This window comes from Rhincodon typus, chromosome 33, assembly GCF_021869965.1.
Source record: "Rhincodon typus isolate 14 chromosome 33, sRhiTyp1.1, whole genome shotgun sequence".
In the NCBI taxonomy this organism is placed as follows: domain Eukaryota; kingdom Metazoa; phylum Chordata; class Chondrichthyes; order Orectolobiformes; family Rhincodontidae; genus Rhincodon; species Rhincodon typus.
In genome coordinates, this window is record NC_063364.1 from 24998179 (window position 1) to 25023924 (window position 25746).

Consider the following 25746-nt stretch of genomic DNA (forward strand, 5'->3'; position numbering starts at 1 on the left):
TGGCCTGCTGTGTTCCTCCAGCTCCACACTGTGTCAATACAATCCAGCCTGACGTTCTGGTGAGGCACTGAGGAAACTCTGCACTGTCAGGGGTGATGCATTGTTAAGTTGAGGTGCTGTCTGTCCTGCTCAGTGGGGTTATTAAAGACACCTTTTGCTGCTTTGTGAAGGCTGTAGCCTTGTCAACATTTCTCCTTCAACTAATGCTGCAAGAAGAACAGATTATCTGGCCATTGATTCATGCAATCTTTGTGGGATCTTACTCTGCAGAAAGAGTGGTTGCCTACTTAACCATGGTATCTGCCTGAGCTGCAAAATGCTTTCAGATTTGGCCCATTGAGCCCAGATAGATCTGTTGCACTCCCCCAGTTGGACCTCCAGAGTCCTACAAATGTTTCTCCCTCATCTCACCCCGTCCCCGCAATTACAACCAAAAAAGAATCCCCCTCGTCCTCACGTACCACCCCACCAACCTCCGGATCCAACGCATCATCCTCCGACACTTCCGCCATCTGCAATCCGACCCCACCACCAAAGACATTTTTCCCTCCTCACCCTTATCTGCTTTCCGGAGGGACCACTCTCTCCGTGACTCCCTTGTCCGCTCCACACTCCCCTCCAGCCCCACCACACCCGGCACTTTTCCCTGCAACCGCAGGAAGTGCTACACCTGCCCCCACACCTCCTCCCTCACCCCCATCCCAGGCCCCAAGAAGACTTTCCACATCAAGCAGATGTTCACCTGCACATCTGCTAATGTGGTACACTGCATCCGCTGTACCCTTTGTGGCCTCCTCTACATCGGGGAAACCAAGCGGAGGCTTGGGGACCGCTTTGCAGAACACCTACGCTCGGTTTGCAATAAACAACTGCACCTCCCAGTCACGAACCATTTCAACTCCCCCTCCCATTCCTCAGATGACATGTCCATCCTGGGCCTCCTGCAGTGCCACAACGATGCCACCCGAAGGTTGCAGGAACAGCAACTCGTATTCTGCTTGGGAACCCTGCAGCCCAATGGTATCAATGTGGATTTCACAAGTTTCAAAATCTCCCCTCCCCCTAACGCATCCCAAAACCAGTCCAGCTCATCCCCACCTCCCTAACCTGTCCTTCCTCCCACCTATCCCCTCCTCCCACCTCAAGCCCCACCCCCATCTCCTATATACTAACCTCATCCCGCCCCCTTGAGAGTCCTCCCTGGACTGACCTATTCCCTCCCTACCTCCCCACCTACACTCACCTTTACTGGCTCCATCCCCGCCTCTTTGACCTGTCTGTTTCCTCTCCACCTATCTTCTCCTCTATCCATCTTCTATCTGCCTCCCCCTCTCTCCCTATTTATTTCAGAACCCCCTTCCCCTGCCCCATTTCTGATGAAGGGTCTAGGCCCGAAACGTCAGCCTTCCTGCTCCTATGATGCTGCTTGGCCTGCTGTGTTCATCCAGCTCTACACCTTGTTATCTCAGTTTTCTTTTGAAACCACTGATGTTTTTGTTTGCATGCTCCTCATGGGCAGCAAACGTCAGGTCATTACCACTCACTGCATAAAATAATTTCTCTTCATGCCCCAGCTTCTAGCCTGAAATCTTAAATCTGTGTTCCCTGGCCCTTGCACTTAAACCTTAAATTGTGTTCTCTAGTCCCTGTACTAAAACCTTTAAATCTGTGCTCCCTAGTCCGTTTACCTAAACCTTAAACCTTAAATCTGTGTTCCCTAGTCCTTGCAGCTAAACCTTAAATCTGTGTTCCCTAGTCCTTGCAGCTAAACCTTAAATCTGTGTTCCCTAGTCCTTGCAGCTAAACCTTAAATCTGTGTTCCCTAGTCCTTGCAGCTAAACCTTAAATCTGTGTCCACTAGTCCTTGCAGCTAAACCTTAAATCTGTGTCCACTAGTCCTTGCAGCTAAACCTTCAATCTCTGTTCTCTAGTTCTTGCACCATGAAATATAGGAATAGCCTTTCCCTGTCTGCCTTATCTAACGCTGTCATAATCTTGTACGCCTCAACTGAATCTTCCCTCATTCTCCCTCATTCAAAGGAAAACAACTCCGAATTCACCATCCTAATTTTCATCCCTGGAACTGTCCTTTTAAATTTCCTCAGTAGCCTCTTATCAGCTGTTATGTGGCCAGAAACCAGCTCAGTTTGGCTGCTCCTGGTGATTGCACAAAGGGATTGAGGGGAATAAAATACAGCAGCAATTATCCCCCTGTGTTGTCACTTGCAGTGTTCTCTGCGGTAGGGGCAGACTCTGTGTGGCTCATTCACCAGGCTGCGTCCCTCCCTTGGTTGACAGGACTTGGGGTTCAGAGTCCAATCTGGAAAGTTTTCTTGGCAAACAAAGATCAAAATTTTCAGAAACACAGATTTCAGCTCACGACATTTCCAATGATGTTTCTACTCAACACACTTACACCTTCGCTATCTGTTTCAGAATGGGGATGGGGGCTGTGGTGGAAATTCTGCATTTAGCTGTCTCAAAGAATCGAGCTGTTAATGTGGTACCCACTTGAGGCACAGCGGTGAAGACAAGAACCTTCCAAAGGACACCAAGGCTGCTGACTCACAGTTACTGGGGTGGGGGGAAATTGGTGAAGTTACTTGTGAAATATCATCTGCAGAACCATATTCAAACACTCACCTTTGCATTCAGAATGGAATTCAATTTATTCAGTGACCAACAAACTTTGCAACTGTGCCCCAAAGATCTTCCCATCCCTTCCAGAAATAAAGCTTTTGCAATTGTTAAGATGTCATGAGAAGTGCTGCCCCCTGGAGGTGCTGGAAGCAGAGACAGTGAATGATTCCAAAATGAAATTGGTACTTGAGCAAAGTGGAGCGAAAGGGCAGCAGAGTGTGAGTTGGTTTGGATGGGCTGGATGACCTCCCGATGCCATGATGAGCAATGTGATGGCCTGGTGATATTATCGATAGACTATTCATCCAGAAACTCTGGTGGCACATGTGGAATTTGAATTCATTTTTTAAAAAAAAATTCCTGAATTAAAAATCTATTGGTGATCGTGAAACCGTGGTCAAAAAACTGATCTCGTTCATTAATGTCCTTTTAAAGAAGAGAATCTGCCACCTTGATTAGTCCACCCTACAATGTGACTCCAGACCCACAGCAATGTGCGTGACTTTTAAATATTCTAAGGGCAATTAGTGATAGGCAATAAATGCTGACTCAGCCAGTAACACCCACATCCCATTACCAAATTTTAAAAAATGACTCTCTAACTCAATATGAGTGTCAATGGGCTAACACTGTCATACTATAGGACCTTAAAAAGTTTAATCATTTGCGGGATGTGGGCATCTCTGGCTGGACCAGCATTTATTGCCCATCCCTAGATGCCCTTGAGAAGGTGTTGGGGAAGCGCCTTCTTGAACCACTGCAGTCCTCCTGCTATGGGTTGACCCACAGGGAGGGAATTCCGGGATTTTGACCCAGCGACAGTGACTGAGCAGGTTTTAGCTGAGCAGGTGCTGATTGATAGCACTGTTGATGACACCTTCCATCACTTTACTGATGATTGAAAGTAGACTGATGGGGCGGTAATTGGCTGGGTTGGATTTATCCTGTTTTTGTTTTATGTACAGCACTATGGAATATGCTACATCAGTCTGTCACTGTGCATTTTAGTGGAGAAGCCTTATATTTCAGTGCAGTAGACACAAAGTGCTAGCTTTGACTGAGTGGTGACATCACCTTTGAGCAAGTCCAGCTACTGAGACCAAGCACAAAATCTGAGCTGACTTTCCAGTGCAGTCCTGAGGGAGCACTGCACTGCGGAGAGAGCTCAACTTCTGGATGAAAGGTTAAATCCTCTTGTCTCTCTCCTGATAAACTGTAGTTTGTGTTTACTTTCAACAACTTTTCTTTTAACTCCTCCCACTTCCTAAAAACCAAAGGGGTGATTATGGGCACCCATATGGGCCCAAGCTATGCCTGCCTCTTTGTAGGGTACGTGGAACAGTCCCTCTTCCTCTGTTACACCAGCACCATCCCTCACCTCTTCCTCCGCTACATTGATGCATGTATTGGCGCTGCCTTGTGCTCTCATGAGGAGCTTGAACAGTTCATCAACTTTACTAACACCTTTCACCTCAACCTCAAATTCACCTGGACCATATCCAATACCTCTCTCCCCTTCCTGGACCTCTCCGTCTCCATCTCTGGTAACCGTCTCAGCACCGATATCTATTTCAAACCCACCAACTCTCATAGCTACGTTGGCTACACCTCCTCTCACCCAACCTCCTGCAAGAATGTAATCCCCTACTCCCAATTTCTCCGCCTCTGCTGCATCTGCTCCCAAGATGGAGTGTTCCACTCCCGAACATCCCAGATGTTCTCCTATTTCAAGGACTGCAACTTCCCCTCTTCGGTGATCGAAAATGCCCTCAAATGCATCTCTTGCATTTCCTGCACTTCTGCCCTCACACCCCCCTCCCTCCAACAAAAATAAAGACCGATTCCCCCTGGTCCTCTCATACCACCCCAGCAACCACGGCATCCAGCGTACCATTCTCTGCCACTTCCGCCACCTACAATCCGACCCCACAACCAAAGAGATACTTCCCTTCCCACCCCTATCTGACTTTCGTAGGGACTGCTCACTCTGACTTCCTAGTCTGCTCCATACTCCTCACCAACCCCACCACACCGGGCACCTTTCCCTGCAACCGCAGGAGGTGCTACACCTGGCCCTTCACCACCCCCCTCACCTCCATCCGAGGCCAAAGACAAACTTTCCATATCCGCTAGGGCTTCACCTGTACATCCTCCAACCTGGCCTACAGCATTCGCTGCTCCTGATGTGGCCTCCTCTACATCTGTGAGACCAAACATAGACTCGGTGACAGATTTGCAGAGCACCTGTGCTCTGTACACGACAACACCTTCCGGTTGCGAACAATTTAAATCCCTCCCCTCCCACTCCTTGGGTGACATGTCCATCCTGGGCTTCCTCCAGTGTCATAATGACACCACCCGCAAACTGGAGGAGCAGCACCTCATATTCCACCTTGGGAGCCTACAGTCCGATGGCCTCCACACCGAATTCACCAGTTTCAAAATCTCGGCCTCATCCCATATCCAACCTTCCCTCTCATTCCCACCTCCTTGACCTGACACTACCTGTCCAGCTTCTCTCCCACCTATCTGCCCTAGCCTTCCCACCGACCAATCGCCACCATCCGCTCCCTGCGTCCAACCTATCCCCATCCCACCCACCTTCCCCCAGCCCCACCGCTCTTCCTTCCATTTATTTCACAGCTCCCTTCCCAACTCTGGCTCCAACATCTGCAGTTCTTGCTATCTCTCGCTAGTTTGTGTTTCTTATGCTGACTTCTGCTGCCATCTGCTGTCTGAGCTTAGACATGAAGCCTTCAGGTCAAAAAGATCTTGGCATTGAATTGTTTTCAGCTCAGGAGATTGGGACTGGAGACTTGTCAGTTTAAAATATTAAAACATTAATTAATTTCTCAATAAATTATTTTAAGCCAGGACCTCTTCTTGCCATATTGGGCAAGGCGTTTAGTGATTCACACCTGGGAATATTTTAGCGTAGTTCATGCTCACCTCTGACTCATTTTGAGAACTAAAAGCTGAAATGGACAAGAGACTTTTAGTTCTGAAATGATTAATATTCTGGTTGTCTGTCATTAGTGATTGTGATGCTACAGCTGGGTATTGGCAATACAAATGATCGCCAGTTGCATTTAACAACAGCAAGTTACATTTATATAGCTCCTTTAACACAATGGTGCTTCATGGGAACATTGTAAAAGAAGGTGTGATACTGAACTACACAGGGGGATTTTAGGTCAGGTGACCAAAACTCAGTCAAAGAAGTCGGTTTTTAGGATTGTCTAATGGAGGAAAATGCGGTAGAGATGTTTAGGAAGGATATTTCAGAGCAACCAAGGCACAGCCACCAAAGGTGGAACAATAATTTTAAAAAGTAAAATAAAAGCAAAATGTTGCCAATCCTGGAGATCTGAAAGAAAAGCAGGTCTGGCAGCATCTGAGCAGAGAGAAAAATAAGTAAACCTTTGAATCAAATGTAATTTCTTGAGCATTCCAAAGAAGAGTTTTATTGGACTCAAGCTGTTAACTCTGTTTCCCTCTGCACAGATGCCACCAGGCATGCTGAGTTCTACCAGTATTTTCTGTTTTTATTTCAATTATATGGGCAGCGCAGTGGTTCAGTGGTTACAAGTGCTGCCTCACAGTGCTAGGGACCTGGGTTTGATTCCTTGGGTGGTTGTCTGTATGGAGTTGCACATTCTCTGGGTATCTGTGTGGGTTTCCTCCGGGTGCTCCAGTTTCCTCCCACAGTCCAAAGATGTGCAAGTTAGAGTGGATTGGCCGTGGGAAATGCAGGGTTACAGGGATAGGGCTGGGGGATGGGTCTGGGCGTGATGCTCTTCAGAGGGTTGGATGGACTTGATGGGCCAACTGTCCTGCTTCCATGCTGTCGGGCTTCTAGGAGCACAGATGAGGAGTACACATCCCTTAGATCATTGTGAGGTTTGAGATTACAGAGGTGGGAAGGGCAAGGCTGTAGAGAAATTTGAATGGCAGGATGAGAATTTTAAAACGAAAATGCAACTGGAATATGTGGGTCAGCGAGCACAGGAGTGACTTGCTGCAGGCAGTGAAGTTTTATGTGAGTACACATTTACAGAGTGTAAAATGTAGGAGATTGGCAGGAATGCATTGCAGGAGTCAAATCTGAGGTTTGTGGAGGTGTGGATGAGGGTCCCAGCAACAGATGAGCAACTTTAACTTAGCAACTTCTAACAATCTCCTCATTGAAAGAATATCTCAAGGAGCTTCTGAGAACCACAAACAGAGAAACATCAGCATTGGGACCAAGAAGGAGCTATTAGATAAAGCGATTGAGAGCTCCGTAAAAAGGAGGATTGGGATATTGCTGTATCTGGTTCCTTGTGTCTGAACATTGCTAGCCTCATGCTGAAGGAGAGAGCAGGAAAATAGCTTCTCCCTGCCATGAAGGTGGACAGCTAATAAATGTTTTTAAGGCACCGATCGGGGTGAGTTGATGACCTTAGAAGTTTTGGCCATGTGATAAAGCTCAATGGACATGGCTCCTTGTACTGTAACCTAAAGAGTGGGCAATGTGTGTAAATGGGAACAATTGAGGTTGAGACCCTCTATAGTGGAAGAAGTAGTCCCCCTCCAGCCATGGGGATGTTCTGGCTGGCATCCCTGTTGTTTGCATGATGCCCATGCAGGTGACTCCATTTTGGTTTTCTCTCACAGGCACTCTGGCTCAGCTACACTGAGAGCCTGTGCTTAATTGGACAGTGAGCACACAGAGAGGTGGTAACGAGCCCGCCTCTGGGCAGATTGCTCTGCCAGTCATGTAGCCAGTGAATATTGGCAAGAGACCTGCAACTGATGCTGGTGGTCAAACTCAGCCCCTGGTGTCAGCATTATCACAGCATAGACAGCTCAGCAGGTAGTCCCACTGTTTCTATTTCAAAAGTACACTTTATTCGTAACAAATCTTTATATACATACATAGTCACTAAAGCAGTTTGGTTCTGTACAGTAGCATATGGAGAAACAAACTAACATTGGAGTGTGACTTTATCTAACAAACAAATCAAAGGCATTTCTTACTTATACATGTAAACATAATCTTGTACTTGAGACACAGGGAGGGTAATGATAACTGAATGGGCCCCCATTGTACTTTGGCCGAAAGACCTTAGGCAATAGTCTTTCCCCACTGTGCCTCAGCAGCAGCTGCCCCAATTTTAGTGCATCCCTCAGCATATAGTCCTGAACCTTGGAATGTGCCAGCCTGCAACACCCAGTTGAGGTCAATCCTTACTCTGGAAAACCAACAGGTTTTGAGCAGCCAAAGGGTGTCTTTCACCGAGTTGATGGTCCTCCAGGCACAGGTGATGTTTGTCTCCGTGTGCATCCCGGGAACAGCCCATGAAGCGCAGAGTCCCACATCGCAGAGCTGCTCAGGATGAACCTCGATAAAAGCTACTGCATCTTTCTCCAGACTTCCTTTGCAAAGGTGTGGAGATGTCGGTGTTGGACGGGGGTGGACAAAGTCATAAGTCACACAACACCAGGTCATAGTCCAACAGGGTTATTTGAAATCACAAGCTTTCGGAGCGCTGCTCCTTCATCAGGGTGATGAAAGGGCTGTAACCTGGTGTAGTGTGACTTCTGACTTTGTTCTTTGCAAAGACACATTCTAGATGGAGATGTGTGACAGTGTCTATCCCCAAGTGGGTAGCCCCATGTCCTGAGTATAGTACTGACCATGACAGAAATGAAAACCCAAGGCTCAGTACTGAGGAGCAATCATGATGCCTCTTACAGTCCAATAGCCTGTTCGTGCTTGCTATTTAGACCACCATTCAATGGCCAGGAACATCTATTTACAGTAATGAAATAGGTTTGTTGCTTTTAGCACAGGTTTTATAGAATTTTTACGCCAACCTTTTTTTTGGAATTCAGAATCCTGAAGATGATTTCTGGACCCTGAACACAAATAGCCGTAATTCCCGACCTTGGCCACTGCGTGGAGCAAGCGAGGCCATCCCACTTCGTGCACTCCAGCGCCGCTTAGTGGCTGGAGCTCGTTACTACAACAACCCAACAGCGCCACCACGCGGCCCAGCGCTGGTCAGTTCAGCAATGTCAAATTTCTGAGCAGGTGTGTTGACGTAGGACTTCAGGAGCAGGATAGCCCATTAAGCCCTTTTAGCCTCTCCACCATGCTATTTACAAATTGCCACAAATAAAAGGGAAAGGTTGTAGACTTGCTCGCTGAGCCAGTGTGTTTGATTGGAGACGTTTCGTCACCCTGCTAGGTAACACTGTCTGTGCGCCTCTTGTGAAGCATTGGTGTTCCATCCCACTTGTTATTTATATACCTCGATTTGCTGGGGTGGTTGGTATTATTTCCAGTTCTGTTTCTCAGTGGTTTGTATATTGGGTCCAGTTCAATGTGTTTGTTGACAGAGTTCTGGTTGGAATGCCAGGCCTCCAGGAATTACCTGGTGTGTCTCTGTTTGGCTTGTGCTATTATGGATGTGTTGTCCCAGTCAAATTTGTGTCCTTCTTTGTCCGTCTGTAGTGAGACCAGTGAGAATTGGTCGTGTCTCTTGGTGGCTAGTTGGTGTTCCTGTATCCTTATTGTCAGTTTTCTTCCAATTTGGCCTATGTAATGTTTCTTGCAGTCCTTGCATGGTATTTTGTGTATTATGTTAGTTTTATTAGTTGCAGGTATGGGATCATTTGTCAGTAGCTGTCACAATGTGGTTGTTTGTTTGTGGGCACTCTGATACCTAGGGGTCTGAGTAGTCTTGTGGTGATCTCTGATGTACAGTAGGGTGACAAATGTGTCTGGCCGTGTTGTGTCTTCTTGTGGTCTGTTGCAGAGGCAACAGCGGATTGTGCTTTTTGGGTATCCATTCCTTTTAAAAACTCCGTTTAAGTGCTCCTGTTCTGGATCCCATACCCACAACCAATGAAACTAACATAATATACAAAATGCCATGCAAGGACTGTGAGAAACATTACATAGGCCAAACTGGAAGAAAACTGGCAATAAGGATACAGGAACACCAATTAGCTACCAAGAGTCATGACCAATTCTCACTGGTCTCAATACACACTGACAAAGAAGGACACAAATTTGACTGGGTCAATACATCCATAATAGCACAAGCCAAACAGAGATATGCCAGGGAATTTCTGGAGGCCTTGCATTCCAACTGGAACTCCGTCAACAAACACGTTGAACTGGACCCGATATACAAACCACTGAAAAACAGAAAGGAAATAATACCAATCACCCCAGCAAACCGAAGTATATAAATAACAAGCAGGACAGAACACCATCGCTTCACCGGAGGTGCATGATGATGTTACCTAGCACAGTGACAAAAGGTTTGCAACCAAACCCACCGGTTCGGCAAGCAAGTCTACAACCTCATCCACGGCCCGAGCTACAAATCTTCTCAAAAAACTTTAAAAGTGGGAAATTCCAATTTTCTTTCCATAATAGCATCACTGAAAATTGCTAAGTGGTCAGTGCGTTCTTGAAAAATATGGACACTGTGACTTCAGTTCCGATTCATCCTAACTTATTATTTGCCATGTTGCTAAAAATACCTTCAGTCTGGTTTCTTCTTATGATCTGGAGGCTTTCAAATCAACTTTCACAGACCATTAACTTCTTTCTTAAAGCACTAACGGCTTTTGTTTCTTTTCTTTTGTAGGGCTTGTGGGTACAAGCTGCAATGATGTTTGCTCAGAGTGTGGTCCTCCTGCAGCTGGCTTGTCTGCCCCTTTGTCTTGCACAGAATGGTGCATTCTACATTAATGGCAACGGAAATGGCAATGGGAATGGTGAGCGTAAGTGTTTCCATTAAGTCCCATCTTATCCTTCAGTCTTCTTCATTTCAGTCCACTGACTGTTGCCCCGTCATGTTGATGGCTCCAGTGTAATGGGAACCTTTCCTGATACTACTCAAAAGGACTAGTTAGGCACCTCCTGTCCTGGTTGCTATTTATCGTACTTTCTGTTGTGCCCTTTTGAACAAGGTTGTGTCAGCTGGTTGAATTACTATTTGTGATTAATTGCAGCTTGTGCACACGATCAGTTTCAAAAAAAAACCCAGCATTTATACAGAGATAGTAAGAACTGCCGATGCTGGAGTCAGAGATAACAGTGTGGAGCTGGAGGAGCACAGCTGAAGAAGGATCCCGACCCAAAACGTCAGCTTTCCCGCTCCATTGATGCTAACTGGCTTGTTGTATTCCTCCAGCTCCACACTGTATTATCCCCAGCATTTATACAGCATTTTTTCTCTTTTATCTGGAAGTGTATTCATGCACAACTGATTGGATTTCTTTTTCTACCACCAAGACATCTGTGTAACTTTTTTACCTTTTATGCAGCACCACTAAATCACCAGTGATTCCATTTAATAATTGACTTGCATGCAAAGCTCTCTTGGTGCCTTTTTATTACCTCAAGATCTCAAGGAGCTTTACAGCCAATGAAGTACCTTTGAAGCATAGTCACTTTAAATTTTTTTTAAATTTAACCTTTTTATCCTAATCAACCAGTTCAGCAAGGTTATTACATGCCTTTGAAGCAGGTGGGACTTGAACCCAGGCGTTGTGGTCTGGGGGCTCTACCACTGCGCTACAAAAGGCCCCTGGTCACTTTATGCTGTAAGGAAATTTGACAACCAATTTGTTTACAACAAGCTCCCACAAATCTCAATGTGATAATTTGCAGATCATCTGTTTTAATATTTGTTGATTAAGACACATTCAGCTAGTTTCTGTTTCAACAAACCAGCAGGATGCACATAAGAAAGTATCAACTGATGACAGCCATTTTTAACTCACTAAGCCCATTCTTTCCACAACCCATCAGAGACTTTATTCCACCTTCTGATACCCAGTCAACCTACGTAAAGATATTTTAAATTCATCTGTTCTGACAATACATTTCTGGCCCAGATGTAGGGATACTGCCTCTGTGTCACAAGTCCCTTTATTATATCTGTCTAACTATTACATGCCTATCTATTATTCTTCAGCATGATGGGTGGATAGACATTTCCATAGTCTAAGTGGCCAGGGTGGACCCTTTGATTTTCCCTCCTAAAGATGGAGACTCATTGCTGAGGATCTCCTTGCACAGGCTCTAACCGATGAAGCCCATTGTTGAACTGGCTCTTTTCCATGTAGAGGCCTAGACATTGGGGTGTTAGCTGGAGAATTCACCTTTTTGCAATGTTCCTGCTAAACTGCACAGGAGCGCAGCCGCTCTGAGGACCTGCACACACCAGCCGGCGTGCTGACGTCGTTCCCACCATTGATTTCCCATTTTGGAAGCTGTTGCCAAGGAGGCCTGTGCAGAAGAAAAATAAATATTAAAGGCGGCGTAGGGTGGCAGGCAACAGAACTGAGCCCTGATTCTTTTCCCATTTGAACAACTCGGGAGCAGCAATCCTGACTGATGGCCTCCCTCCCTTTCTCAAGGTCACTATTGTCAGCTCCTATCTCAACCAACCCAACATGGACTGGGCCAGCAAGACTCAGCCTTTCTGTCTCTCTCATGATTCAGTACTCCAGCAGTCTCTTGTTTTAAAATCTAGCTCAAAATGTTAGCATTGAGCGGTTTTCGCTTTTTGTATCTTTTTCAGATTACAACAGCGTCAAGCTTCATATTGAAACCCAAAAGGACAGACTCTTTGCATACCGAGGGGAGAATGTGACCCTGACTTGTCACTACCATTATGAACCAGCAGTGAACGTGACCCGAAAGGTCAGGGTTAAATGGTCCAAACTCAACATGGATTTCTCCAAGGAGAGCGACGTTATTGTGGCAATTGGACTGCGCCATCGCAGTTTTGGGGAGTTCAGGGGTCGCGTCTACCTGCAGCAGAATGACGAGCGTGAGGTGTCGCTGGTCATCACTGATGTCAGGCTGGAGGATTATGGGAAGTACAAATGTGAAGTGATTGATGGGCTGGAGGATGAAAGCAGCATTGTTGAGCTGGAGTTAAGAGGTAATCTCTGGATCAGACATCTTGCAATGTAAAATGGGGATTTCAGTGAACTGCACAGCCTGTTATATTGCTAGTCATCCATTTATGGAAGGAGGACTCATTCTGTCTTTCACAACTACTTATTGCATTTCATAGTTCAATATAAACTCCAATCTGTGCTCTCCTTCCTGACTACCTCCACTTACAGGTACAAAACCAGTCCTTTGTTTCACAAAATAAACTGAATTACAACTGACCGTGTTCTTTAGGGAAGACAACTACTACCCATACCTGGTCTTCCCTACTTGTGACTCCAGTTCGAAGACAATGTGGTTGACTCTTAACTGCTTTCTGGGAAATTAGGGATGGACAATAAATACTGGTCTAGCCAGTGATGTCCATGACTTGTGAATGAACAAAACAATTGCCCACTAGGGGATTGTAAGACCAAAAGAGCAGAAGTACCCCATTCAGCCCATCAGATCTGCTGTGCTATTCAATAAGATATGGCTGAACTGATAATTGTCAACTCCACCTTCCAGTCTTATCTCCATACTCCTTGATTCCTTCAATGATTAGAACTCCGTCCGTCTCAGTCTCAATAATTAGCCACCCAGCCTGAACAGCCCTCTGTGGTAAAGAATTCCAGATTCACTCCCCTCTGAGAAAAAATAAATCCTCCTTATCTCTGTTTTTACTGGACAACACCTTACTCTGAGATGGCGTGAGATATTAACCACATTAACCAAAAGGGCTTTAATCAAAATCTCATGGGACTTCTGTCCCTGTGGTATCCCAAAATGCTTCAAGGGCACCACTAGAAAAACCTCAAATTTATCTCTAATGAGCATCAACTGTTCTGTCTTGCTTCTGGAGTATCTTGTGTTCAAATACTTTCAAATCTGTTCGGGGATGTTATTATGGCACCTTTTGGAGGTAGGTGGCACATGAACCTGGGTCTTCTGGCTCAGAGGTTAGGACACTAACTCTGCACCACAATGGCCCCTGCCATCTCATGGCTCATTCTTAAAGGAACTATCATGTAGAACATTGTCACAGCCCATTAACAGCTGAATTTGGGAAGAGAGTCGCATGAGGATTGACCTTTCAACTCATGCCTGTGACTGATTTCAGAGTAACCCTGCCAAAACATCTCCTCAGTCAAAGAACAGTAGAAGTCTGGAACTCTCTCCCCAAAAGATCTGAGGGAGTTTCCACCAAAAATTTCAAAGTCAAGCTTGATAGGGTTTTTTCTTCGGCAGGAATATAATGGCTATGAGAGCAAGGTGGGTAAATGGAGTTATATTCAGATCAGTGGTGTTTTAATTGAATAGCTTAGTCAGATTGAGGGGCCGAAAGGCCTAGCACAGTTTCTATATTGGTTAAAAACCTCTATTCTGGATGGGGGACATTGATGGGAGATAATTGAGGAGGGAACAGTTTAGTACATAAACCGTACGTGCAACAGGAGATGTTAATGTCCGAGAAGTTAATGATCAAAGGGGCATTTCACCAGTAAATGGGATGTGAACGCTTCTGATGTGCATACACGTGGGCTAAGTAAGTTGTCAGGACAGGGTACCTGAGCTGATTCTCCAGCCTCTTTCATTACAGGAAGGAGCTGAAACCAATTGTAGTAGCACCAACTGAGCGAGAGCAGTACAGTCCAGGGTCTGGCTTTCCTAGACTGGATGCTGGATTGATAGCGTAGTTACCATCTGAGCCACAGGTGGCTAGCTGTTCAATTGAAATTCCAGGGTGCTGTGCTATGGAAGTCATCACCTATTATGAGCACCTGCTTTGCAGATACACACTCTTGCTCATGCCTTGTCTTCTAGGTGTGGTCTTCCCTTACCAGCCACACCATGGACGGTACCAACTGAACTTCCACGATGCCAAGCAAGCCTGCGAGGAGCAGGATGCTATGATCGCCTCCTTTGAGCAGTTGTTCCAGGCCTGGGAGGAGGGGTTAGATTGGTGCAATGCTGGCTGGCTGATGGATGGCTCGGTGCAGTACCCCATCACAGTGCCACGTGGACCATGCGGTGGCAAGCACAGCTCTGCAGGCATCCGGAATTACGGCCAGCGGCACAAAAACCTCCACCGATACGATGTGTTTTGTTTCGCCTCGACTCTGAAAGGTATGCACGGCAGAGAGTTTACAGCACACCTTAACCGGGGAGTGGGGGGGCAGAGACCCACCCAAGTAAGAAACGGCGCTTCAAACTGTACAAGGACAGAGAGAGCGTTCCCAGGTGGAAGAATAAGGTTTTGCACTTATGATCCTGTTCACATTGGATCACCAATCGCAAAGGTGCCCCATGAAAGTTGGCATGGAGCACAGAGCCAGTGCCTTCCTGAAGGAAAGAAGGGCAGACTGGAGGCTGATTCTCTCCTCCAGCATCAGCCATTCGCTGTGGTTCCTGCTTGTATTGATGTGGCCCAACATATGGGTCCCAGTTTATGGATTATCTCCCAGTGGCGTCAATGAAAGATTGCTTTTGTAAAGACTCGCAAAATCTGTTTGAAATAGAATAGACATGTTGGCAGCTATAATTTCAAATGGTTTCCTATCCAAAATGTTTAATTCATGTTTTGTGGACAGTCAGGATGAGGGAGATTTGCTGAGTGAATACCTCATGAAGACTTTGCTCAGTCTTCGTATTAGGGTATCTGGTTGGAAAGTCAATTCCATCTTCACCCAACATCCACAAGATTGAGTTTTTAAGGGTCACCAGAGAGCAGGTGACTTTGTGGGTTTACTTTTCATTTCCTCTCTGTAGCCCCCCAAAGCTTTGACAGCAGTTGCCTTACCCCATCAGCACAGGGCAGGACCGTTCAAGACTTGCCAGTCTGAGATCCTCAATAAACACTCAATCATTAGGGAGAGACACAAGTGACATATAGGAATGAGACCAATGATGGACCAGTGGGGTTATGTGGAAATGTGTCCAGTCGTTGGCACTCTAGAACTCTTGGGTCATGAGTTCAGGGACTTGAGCTCAGGACTTTGGGTGAGACTGATGGAGAGCAGTGCCCTCTAAGATGAACTTAAAAAAAAACTTCAGTGCCAGTGTGAAGAACAGCAGAGATATTCACCCTGGAATCCTTACCCATATTTATCCTTCAAGCCATAGTGTTAAATCCAGGGAGCCAGTTGCTGCGGGATCTTGCTGTGCACAGATTAGCAATATTGATTCCTACATTGCAGCAGTTTGATAACTTGTTTGGTTGTCCTGAGCTTGTGAAAGAAGTAACAGTCTTTCTTTGTCTTGTGTGCCTCTGGGGCTGAAGTCACTGTTGGGAGCACTTTTGATGCTGTGTTATACGCATGGTTTCTAGGTGGATTGTTTGCTTCATGTCTCCTGACTCCATCCTCTTTGACCAATCTCCTTGCGTCCTTTTCCAGGTAAACTGTACTTTTTACGCCGTCCGCTGAAGTTCACCTTTGACGAAGCTGTGAAAGCCTGCCACGCCGCTGGCAGCGAGATTGCTAAAGTGGGCCAGCTCTACGCCGCCTGGAAGTTCTTCAAGTTTGACCGCTGTGAGGCCGGCTGGGTCGCTGATGGCAGTGTTCGCTACCCCATTGCCTTCCCACGGCCTAAGTGCGGCCCACCAGAGCCAGGCGTTCGCTCTTTTGGCTTCCCGAGGAAGGAGAATGCAAAGTTTGGTGTCTACTGCTTTAACCTGAGCTAAAGGCCCAGGGTGTGTGGCTGTGTTGATCACAGGAGGACCTACACTTCAGTTGCCTTCATGGATTATAGCGGCAGTACTCATCTTTTAAAGGTGAAATCAGATTATTTAAGGAAAACCATTAGAAGATTACTTTATGATCCCCAAATCTAATTGGAGAATCCTTTTCTAATTTGCATCAATTTGAAATTTCCCACATACATCTTTTTTTTGATTTCCATAGCACATTGACTTATATTCATTTCAGGAGGACCTTGGGTAAAGAAAATATTAAACCTGGCCTGTAAGAATTCACTAAGGCAGCTTTCGATACTTTAAAATGGCTTGTTATATGCCGAGACTCCATGCTGTCACTTTTGCATTCAGAATCTCTCTTCCCCCTGACTTCTTCACCTGCTTCCCTCGTCCCTCCTTCCTTTTCGTTTCTCCACTGTTCTGTCTTCATTTAAGAGCCCAGAATAGTCCAAGCAGTGATCTCAGTCATAGCAACCTGGGGTCAAATCAACTTATTTGGAGGCAAAAGACTTAGTGTTGCATTGTCAGGTACCCAACCTAGAACCATTAGTTTGGGGTTTAGCAAATGAGCCCAAGGTATCACCTCTGGAATATTTAAATTGAAATATTATAATGCAACACATTATACTTTGTAAAGCATGATACCATATTAACAAACTGAGCACAGTTCAATGATTGACACTTGGAGGTGGCATGGACGCTCAGTGGTTATCACCACTGCCTCACGGCACCAGGGTCCTGGGCTCGATTCCACTCTCGGGCGACTGTCTGTGTGGAGTTTGCACATTCTCCCCGTGTCTGTGTGGGTTTCCTCTGGGTGCTTTGATTTTTTTTTTTCTTTTTCCCTCCACCACAGTCCAAAAGATGTGCAGGTTAGGATGGACTGGCCATGCTGACTTGCTCCATAATGTCCAGCGATGTGCAAGCTAGGTGGATTAGCCATGGGAAAATGCAGGGTTACAAGGATAGGGTAGGGGCGGTGGGTCTGGGTGGGATGCTCTTTGGAGGGTCAGTGTGCACTTGATAGGCTGAATGGCCTGCTTCCATACTGTAACGATTCTATGATTAACAACCAGTTTACATAATAATTGTGGTCCCGTGTTCAGTTCTGTAATATGACACAGCTCACCATGTTGGAAAAAGTGCTGTACACTAGATCCAGTCATTATGTGGCTAAGTTAAGCGAAGCAGCATCCCAAAACAAAATTGTATGTTGGAAGATGCAATTTGAAGATCAATTTTTTTATCAGTAAATTGACATTTATTTTGGAATCCGGGTTGGTAAAACTTAAGTGTTTTGTGATAGACCAGAGATCAGAGAAGAAAGCCAAACAAAAATGGCTGAATGATATGTGAACCTCCTCCAACAGGAACTCTCCATATTGAGGAAGTTAAATTGCCTCATCCTAAAGAGGTCACAAGGACCAGACTCGGAGCATCCTCATTTTTGCCCAACTTCATACAATTGCACCTGCATCCTGAGAAAATCGATGCCACTCCATTTGTATAGGAAACAAAGATAAGTAGTCATGCATTTCATCAGGAATAAGGCTGCACATCTCAAACATAAGAATGTAAGAATTAGGAGCTGGAGTAAGCAATTCAGCCCCTTGAGCCTGCTCTGCCATTTGATACAATCATGGCTGATCTTACCTTGGCCTTAACTCCACTTTCTTGCCTACTCCCATAACCCTTCAAACAATTACTAATTAAAAATCTGTCTGTTTCCTTTTTAACCCAAGTTAGACCGCTAAGGATCAGCACCCTCACAATGAAGTGACACAAGTAAATAAGGGCTGGTCCAGGGAAGACCCTCTTACAGAAGTGTAGATGGGTAAATTACAATCAGTAATGTAGTGTTTATCCTGTGCTGCATCCTGCCAGATATGTCTTCTCCGGTCTGTCATTAATTTTTAAACTGGGTCAGCTTAAGACCCCTTAAGCTTTGGAATGACATTAGTCTGCAAGCTCTTGCAGCTTGAGAATAAATTCGAGCGGAGTCACCAGTAAATCTTAGGTTTACACCTGAGTTGTGACAGAATTTATTTCCATGACCCCCATGCCCACTGAAGGTGCTGGTTGTCTGTAATGGGACAGTTCTTCTAGCAGCCCACTAGTATCCATGTGGTGAACTGTTTGACTATAGCAACACATTTGAACACGATCCTGTCCTTATCCAATGTCCAGAGCAGTCACAAGGCAGATATTAAGGGCATGAATGCTAGCTGGTTCCTCCCCCACCACCAGGTTGAAGGGCACTGAGGTTTATGGTACCATTCCCCGCCCCTGCTTTGTCTGCACCACAGACCAGGGTTTGAACCTGACGCCTTTTTTTTATCTGTGTTGTGAGTAGAGTCTGGTACGTTTTCTTACTGAGGCTGGGTTATTGCTCCAGGTTTTGAAAAATCTTGGGAGTCTACTGACAGTTTAAATTCAACTAATGCAATTTATTTTACACCTGCTGTCTGAAAAGAAAATATCTGATTTTATCTTTAAAATTTGAGTACTCTGACCAACTGAGAAACCAATGATTATGTACTGTTTACCCAGGAAGTAAAGGAAACCTTTTTAATGGTTAGAGTTTGATGTTTAAAAGGACTGCGGATATCTGCAGCAACCTGCCACATTGCAGGAGAGAGGGAGATGGAGGAATTATGCTAATTTGCATTTTTAAAGGTTTTATGGATATGTTATAATGTTGTATTAGTTTGAAGAGGATGTCACTGTCACTCAGATTTTGGTTCAGATTGTGTAGGACACAATTGTGTAGTGCAGTTTTACATTACTGCTCTTTTTCACTGGAATCTCACATCCATGCACTTTCCAGCTGATTCACTGGGCAGTGACTAAGAGTCTCTGCTCCTAATCCACTCTCCATTCCTAATCCATAGATTCTGAGACCAATTGTATTGCACCTATCTGACAGAAATTGGGAAGCAGGAGTCTGCTAATCTAGCACAGGGGAGCAGCCTGTTTTGAGAATTAATTTTTCTGCACCTACAATACCTGAACAAAGTTATCTGCAGACTGGATTATGTACATTTGTATAAAAAATGGCTTGAAAATGCTTTAAACCTAAAGGTATAGACCCTGCACGTGGTATTTATTCAATTCAGAATGTTTATTCCAAACCAAATTTTCATTTAGAAGATAAATAAATGCTATAACAGAAAGGGATTGTGTTTGATGATGTACATTGCTTGTGTTATGCTTATGACATTGGATTAAGTTTCTTTCTGATGACTGGGGAGGCTGGGAGCAAAGTAAGTTAAACGAACTAGGGCTGGGTCATTTGATTAACCCTGTCTATGCCACAACATTCAAGACATAATCACAGACTGGTTGATACTAAAATTTTGACATCCTGAAAAACAAGTGGTGCTCATATCTTGACTTTCAACTTACGACCATGTCAGCACTTTGCTGGTGGTGGGCTTGGAAATGAAATCAGCTTAAGCAGTCCCCACCCAGGTCCCTATGGTTAGGGGCATGGAACTATAAACTGCTGATTATTAAACACAAATTGGCTGTAAGCTAAGTGACCTCAGTCACTCAGGGAAGCCCCAAAAATGGCTTCTCACAATCAGAAGGCTGAAATTGACTCTCTGGTGAGAATTTTATTAATGCCCCATCATTACTAAGACACAGAGTGCCATTGCTTAAACCTTGCATGCCTACAATATCCAGGGACAATAACTGTTAAAGTTATATTTTATTCAGGAAGAAATCTTTACTTCTGTTATGCTTATTCCCCAATTTACACTTGACAGATGTAGAGCTAGTGGGCAGGCTAATGAGGTCCTTTGTAATTTTACCATCAGGATAGGTGTGGGGCTCGTGGTCTTCTTGGTAATCATCCCTTGGCATCCTAATTTTCTCTTGGCAGAGATGTAGCATTAGCATATTGAATGACCATCCACTTAAATGGGGTTCTGCCTGATTGGGAGCAGATTGAATATGTCTATGATACGTAAGCGACAGGTAGGGTGTCAGATGCTCTTGAGCCATTTGGTACTTTGTCAAATTTAATTAGCCCTATGCTTCAAAGGAAAAATTTTATGTACTTTTACTATAAAGGTCTGATAACTCTGTTCACTTTATGCTTTCAAACATGCAAACAACTGGGGGAGACACATTTAAACACAACATTTCTGTTAAGGGCTGGAATCCCAAGGTAGTGTCTGGCTCTAGGGCCACTCTAAGGAATAAGGGGCTTTAGAGTGGTGGGACGTAGCCCATTAAGCCTCATACTTTTGATTTCAGTAGTAGGGTGTGGATGATTTCCCTTTTCACTTGATCTATAACTGGGAAATCGTTACTCTAAATAGCATCCCATGTTTGTTTTCGTTGGAGGAGTGGGTAGAGAATAAGCAGCACTGATGCTCGCTCTGGTGGCTTTTCCAAGCAGACTGACTGTGAATAGAGGTCCAGGGTACGTGGAGCAGCAACTCTGTCTGGGACACAGATGGGATGAAGGACAAGTGGTCAGGAAAATGGTTGGCAAATATATTAAGTGTGCCCATGCTGCATCTTTTGAATACAAGTGTCTGTCTAGAAACCAAAACCTCTTCAGATATCGCTAAAGCACCTATCCATTAGATTTCTGAGTACTAGTTGGAAGAAAGGCATGTTCTGGATTTCAATTTAAGTCAGATTGAGCAAGAGAGATCGCAATGCACTAAATAAAAAGAAATAAATTCATTTTCAATTCACTAGCTGGTGGGAGATCTTTCCTTCCCAATATTCTTTGCCTCAATCACAGAAACACACAGTAGTCTATTTAGTCAAAGACTGGAAAATAATCAATTAAAGACAGGAGGGCTCCCTCAAGCTAATGTTACATATTATTTAGATTCTTAACTGTTTACTCTTCTGTTGACCTAAGATGTTTGTATATTGTATTCAAAGACGTTTTTTATTGTTTAGACTATGAATACACGTTGATGACTTGTTCGTTACCAACATTTATTACTCCTCTCTTATGAGAAGATTTATCATAATTATGTAACCGAAAGACTCTTGACTAATTATCTTTGAGAGGCAAACTTTGATATTGGATAAATGTGCTTTTGCTGTTGACTTTAGCCTATATTTACAATAAAATATGTCTAGACTGTATACACTTACAAAAGCACGGCCAAAGTCAAATCATAACTGTGAGTCAATGCAAGTATGTTCTGTTTATTTTATGCAGAATTCATGCCTTAATGGCTTCAACTTTAGACAAACTTGAATTTATTTTAAGAGTAACAGTTTTTTTTAACTTTTTGTCTGGATGTGGGAACTAGTTCCTACCTTGATATTGATGCCTGAAAGTTTGTAGCTAATTATCTTTCCAAAAAATACCACCATGATATTTGCAGTTAATCTTATGTTTGCTATATACTCCATGTCCTCTTAAACACATTGCTGGCAAGTTTTCTTTGTAAAAACGATCCTTTTGAATGAATGAAATGTCAACTTAACAGAACCTTTCAAATAAATAAATAAATTGTAATATTCAAAAATAAGTTGGGTCTATTTATACCAAAGAGAGGAGATTGGTTAAAAACCAAGTTTAATTAGATGCGTGAACCAGATATTATTACACAGAGGTTAAATTTGATTGGGTAGAAGAGAATTAAATTAAAATGAAACATTGGGCTGAATAACTTGTTTATGACAGTGAATCTCAATAGTGTCTGTGATACTTAAATAGACCAAATGTTCACTACTTTTTTTATTGTAGGGGTATAGCAATGATTAAAAGGTTACTACACCAGAGGGATAAACTCTCTTAATGAGGCTTTTATAAGCTAAGGGACCCAGTATGAAAAGCATTCACCACCAATAAACTGTACAAGGTTGTGTAAGTTTTAATTTTCAAACATTTATTTCTTACAGTTTCCAGTCAATTTAAAATCCTTGACATTTAGTCTCTGCATAATCCAGATTATTCAAGTCATAATGAATAACCTGAATGTTATAAAAACTAAACTTCTGAGCTGCTGAAGAGATGCAATATCTGGATGTATATTAGTACAGGGAGGTTAGTCAATTGGGGAAGGTCTCTGCTGGCTCCAGGTGCCTTCAGTAAATAAGTTTAGTTCTGAGTGAATGCAGGCTATTTAGTTAAATGGAAATTTGCCTCCCACACAGACAAACCCATATGTGTTTAACTTGTTGAAGTGTGATCCTGATGAATCCTGATCGGCACCTCTTAAATCATCACAGTTTTACTTTATAAACCCAAAGTGTGGAACATTTACAAGCTTGTTGCATTGTACCAGGGGATTATGGCACACGAAAGTTTTGGGTTTGGGGAGGATCCATTTTAAGTGTTAACTACGATTGCATAACTTTGAGTTTTAAGCTTTCTTCAAACTGTGTAGTCTATTAAAAACATCTTCTTCTCCGTAAGCTCCCACAAGCTAAAAGGACAATTTCCAAGTTATTTTCCCATCTAACTTCTTTTTTATCTGGGATCCATAGTCTAGAGCAGGGGTCTGTCACAAAAATGCTGTTGCTGAAATACTTTAATAAAACACACTCATGAGTTTGATTTGATTCGATTTATGTGATTTTATTTATTTATTGTCACGTGTATTTTGTTACAAAATCCAATGAATAATGGTGTACAGTGTCGCCATTGTCCAAGACCATCTTAAAACACAAGAATCATGCACCAAGACATAGAATAGAATGGAAGAAAAATTAAGGGAATAAATAAATAAAGTTCAATTTTACAGTCCTAGTTAAGATACATTTAGTCCTTCTATCCTTCTGTCAGATACCTTAGGGATATTTAAGCGACCCCTGAGTGCAGGGTAGTTTGATTTTAGAGTAGGATAATAGGTTGGCACAACGGCGCAGGCTGAAGGGCCTGTAATGTGATGTACTGTTCTATGTTTTAAGTGCTGAGCCATGGGCCTGGAGCAGCCAGCCACAAGTCCCCTTGCCGTGGTGGCAGAATTAAGAGTTGCCATTCTCCGGCACCATCTCAGCACCACTGCCACTGCTGCCACCAACATAACCACCACCGATGCTGCTGGGTCACACGCCGGCCAAATCTTGCCTCCGAAGCCACCTCTACAAGTCTCCTTTGGGCCCGAACCCGTCTCTGTCGCTGCCTCCACGAGTCTGCGCTGGATGCAGATGCTGTGGGGAACCCAGACTCACCTCTGCTGCAATAGCTGGGCTCACCTCATCGATGCAGAAGCTGCGAGGAACCCACACTCGCTTCCGAGTTCACGCTGAGCTCACCCTGCCTTGCTGCTGATGCCGTTATCATGACTAGGCTCTTCACAAGAGGTAAGTGAAAGGAAGAAAAAAAAATGAGAGAAAAGAAATAAAGGAAAGTGGACAGAGCAGATGAGCCCTACTCCACTGCCGTCTTGGATGTAAGATTCTCAGAGAAATCACAGTTAATGTTTCGGGTCCAGCGACCCTTCTTCAGATCCTTCTTCAAAGCAAGCAGCATGGTGGCTCAGTGGTTAGCACTGCTGCCTCACACCGCCAGAGACCTGGGTTTGATTCCACCTTCCAGTGACTGTCTGCATGGAGTTTGCATGTTCTCCCCATGTCTGTGTGGGTTTTCTCTCACAGCCCAAAGATGTGCAGCGTAGGTGGATTGGCCATGCTAAATTGCCTTAGTGTCCAGGGGTGTGTAAGTTAGGTGGATTAGACATGGGGAAATGCCAGGTTACAGGGGAATGGGTCTGGGTGGGATGCTCTTCAGAGGGGTGGTGTGGGCTGAATGGCCTGATTCCACACTGTAGAGATTCTATGATAAGGTTTTTGCTTCCCAATACAGATTTTTAAAACAGTGTTTGTCATGGAGTTACATAATGAGCTGTTTGTTACATGACAATATTTTATTTCTATACTGTTACAGAGAAGGGTTACAGCCATTGTACTTTTTAAAAAAAAATTCGCCCTGTATCATTTGAAAATCCATGAGTGGAATTTACCACTGCCCTGGGCAATGTGGGCACTGGTGAGAAAATTGGGGAAAAGTGCAGATCCTGAACATTTGAGAAAATGTTCTGATTTTCCCCTTGGGGGTTTAAATGTCAAGTTCTGAATCTTGTTAATGAGACACCACTGTCTTATTTCCATGCATTCTCATCTTATTATTAGCTAAAAGCACAACATTACTCTCTTTTCCACACCTAATGCCTACGTCTGAAAGTCAATGGGAACAAATCCTCGGGGGAATGGGGGTACTGACACAGCCAGCTAAGGGCTGCTCTGGTCAAACTCCAGAGGATTGGTCATGATCAGTCAGGCACTTAGTCCTGCCAGAATCCAGCCACCAACGTTATTTCATTGCAGCCCTGGTGAGATGCTTGTGCAGTGGCAGAGTTAGATGAGTGGTGATACTTCTGGCGGCACAGTGGCTCAGTTGTTAGCACTGCTGCCTCACAGCGCCAGGGACCCAGATTCAATTCCGGCCTTGAGTGACTGTCTGGACTTTGCGTGTTCGCCCTGTGTCTGTGTGGCTTTCCTCCGGGTGATCTGGTTTCCTCCAACAGTCCAAAGATATGCTGATTAAGTAGATTGGCCATGCTAAAGTGCCCTGTAGTGTCCAGGGATGTGCGGGCTAGTTGGATTAACCATGGGAAATGCAGTGTTATGGGGATAGGGTGGGGGCATAGGTCTGGGTGGGATGTTCTTTGGAGAGTCGATATGGGTTGAATAGCCTGCTTCTGCACTGTTGAGATTCTATGAGTGAGAGATAGCACATTGAAGATGGTGGCACTTACCTTTGTGGAGTGCAGGAGGTCATTGATCATCTTCTTGCACTGTACATTTCACCTGGGACACTGCGCTAACCTGGCCCTTAGCCTAAAAGGTTTGTGACTGCAACACTTAATGCAAATTGATTTGGATGCATACTTGAGTAATTATCTGTACTATTGAACCACTGAAGGTGGGTAAAAGTAACTGATATGTTTCTTAAGTCAGGCACAACTCACATGGTCTGATTGCTTCCCTATATATTCGCTCACATAACAAGTACCACAAAGACTGGGTTCTTGTCGAGACAGATATCTTGAAGTTTATTAACAATAATCATTATTCACACTGCTATATGAACTCAGACTTACACACACTCTGGATTGTGTGCTTATTGATGTTAAATGTGCATCACGTAACTGTACCACTGTAGGTGATTAAGTACACTAATTACACACGGCACTGATTCCCTTCCACTGTGACTACTGAAGGTGAGTTGAGGACTTTCATACTGGACTGTCACATAACATGATGCAATCTAATTGTCTAAAAATCATAGAATTGCTCCAGTGCAGATGGAGGCTATTCAGTCCATCAAGTCTGCACCAACCCTCTGAAAAGATTCCCATCCAGACTAACCTCACATTTACCATGGCTAATCCACCTAACCTGCACATCCTTGGACTATGGGAGGAAATCAGAACACCCAGCAGGAACTCACGCAGACACAGAGAGAACATGCAAA

General features: G+C 44.3%; 1 protein-coding gene across 2 annotated transcripts in view; it reads left to right on the plus strand.

The window, feature by feature from the left end:
- LOC109911567 (hyaluronan and proteoglycan link protein 3-like) overlaps positions 1-21778 on the plus strand; it is a 28653-nt gene extending 6875 nt beyond the window's left edge. The window contains exons 2-5 of one of the 2 annotated variants that reach the window (XM_048616108.1): positions 10287-10422; positions 12231-12596; positions 14414-14716; positions 15985-21778. In XM_048616108.1, the coding sequence (XP_048472065.1) occupies positions 10308-10422; positions 12231-12596; positions 14414-14716; positions 15985-16271 (1071 nt within the window). In that variant the 5' untranslated portion in view covers positions 10287-10307 and the 3' untranslated portion in view covers positions 16272-21778. The remainder of the gene's footprint in view (positions 1-10286; positions 10423-12230; positions 12597-14413; positions 14717-15984) is intronic. The other variant, XM_048616109.1, reaches the window with a different exon arrangement.
- The last annotated feature ends 3968 nt before the right edge of the window (positions 21779-25746 follow it).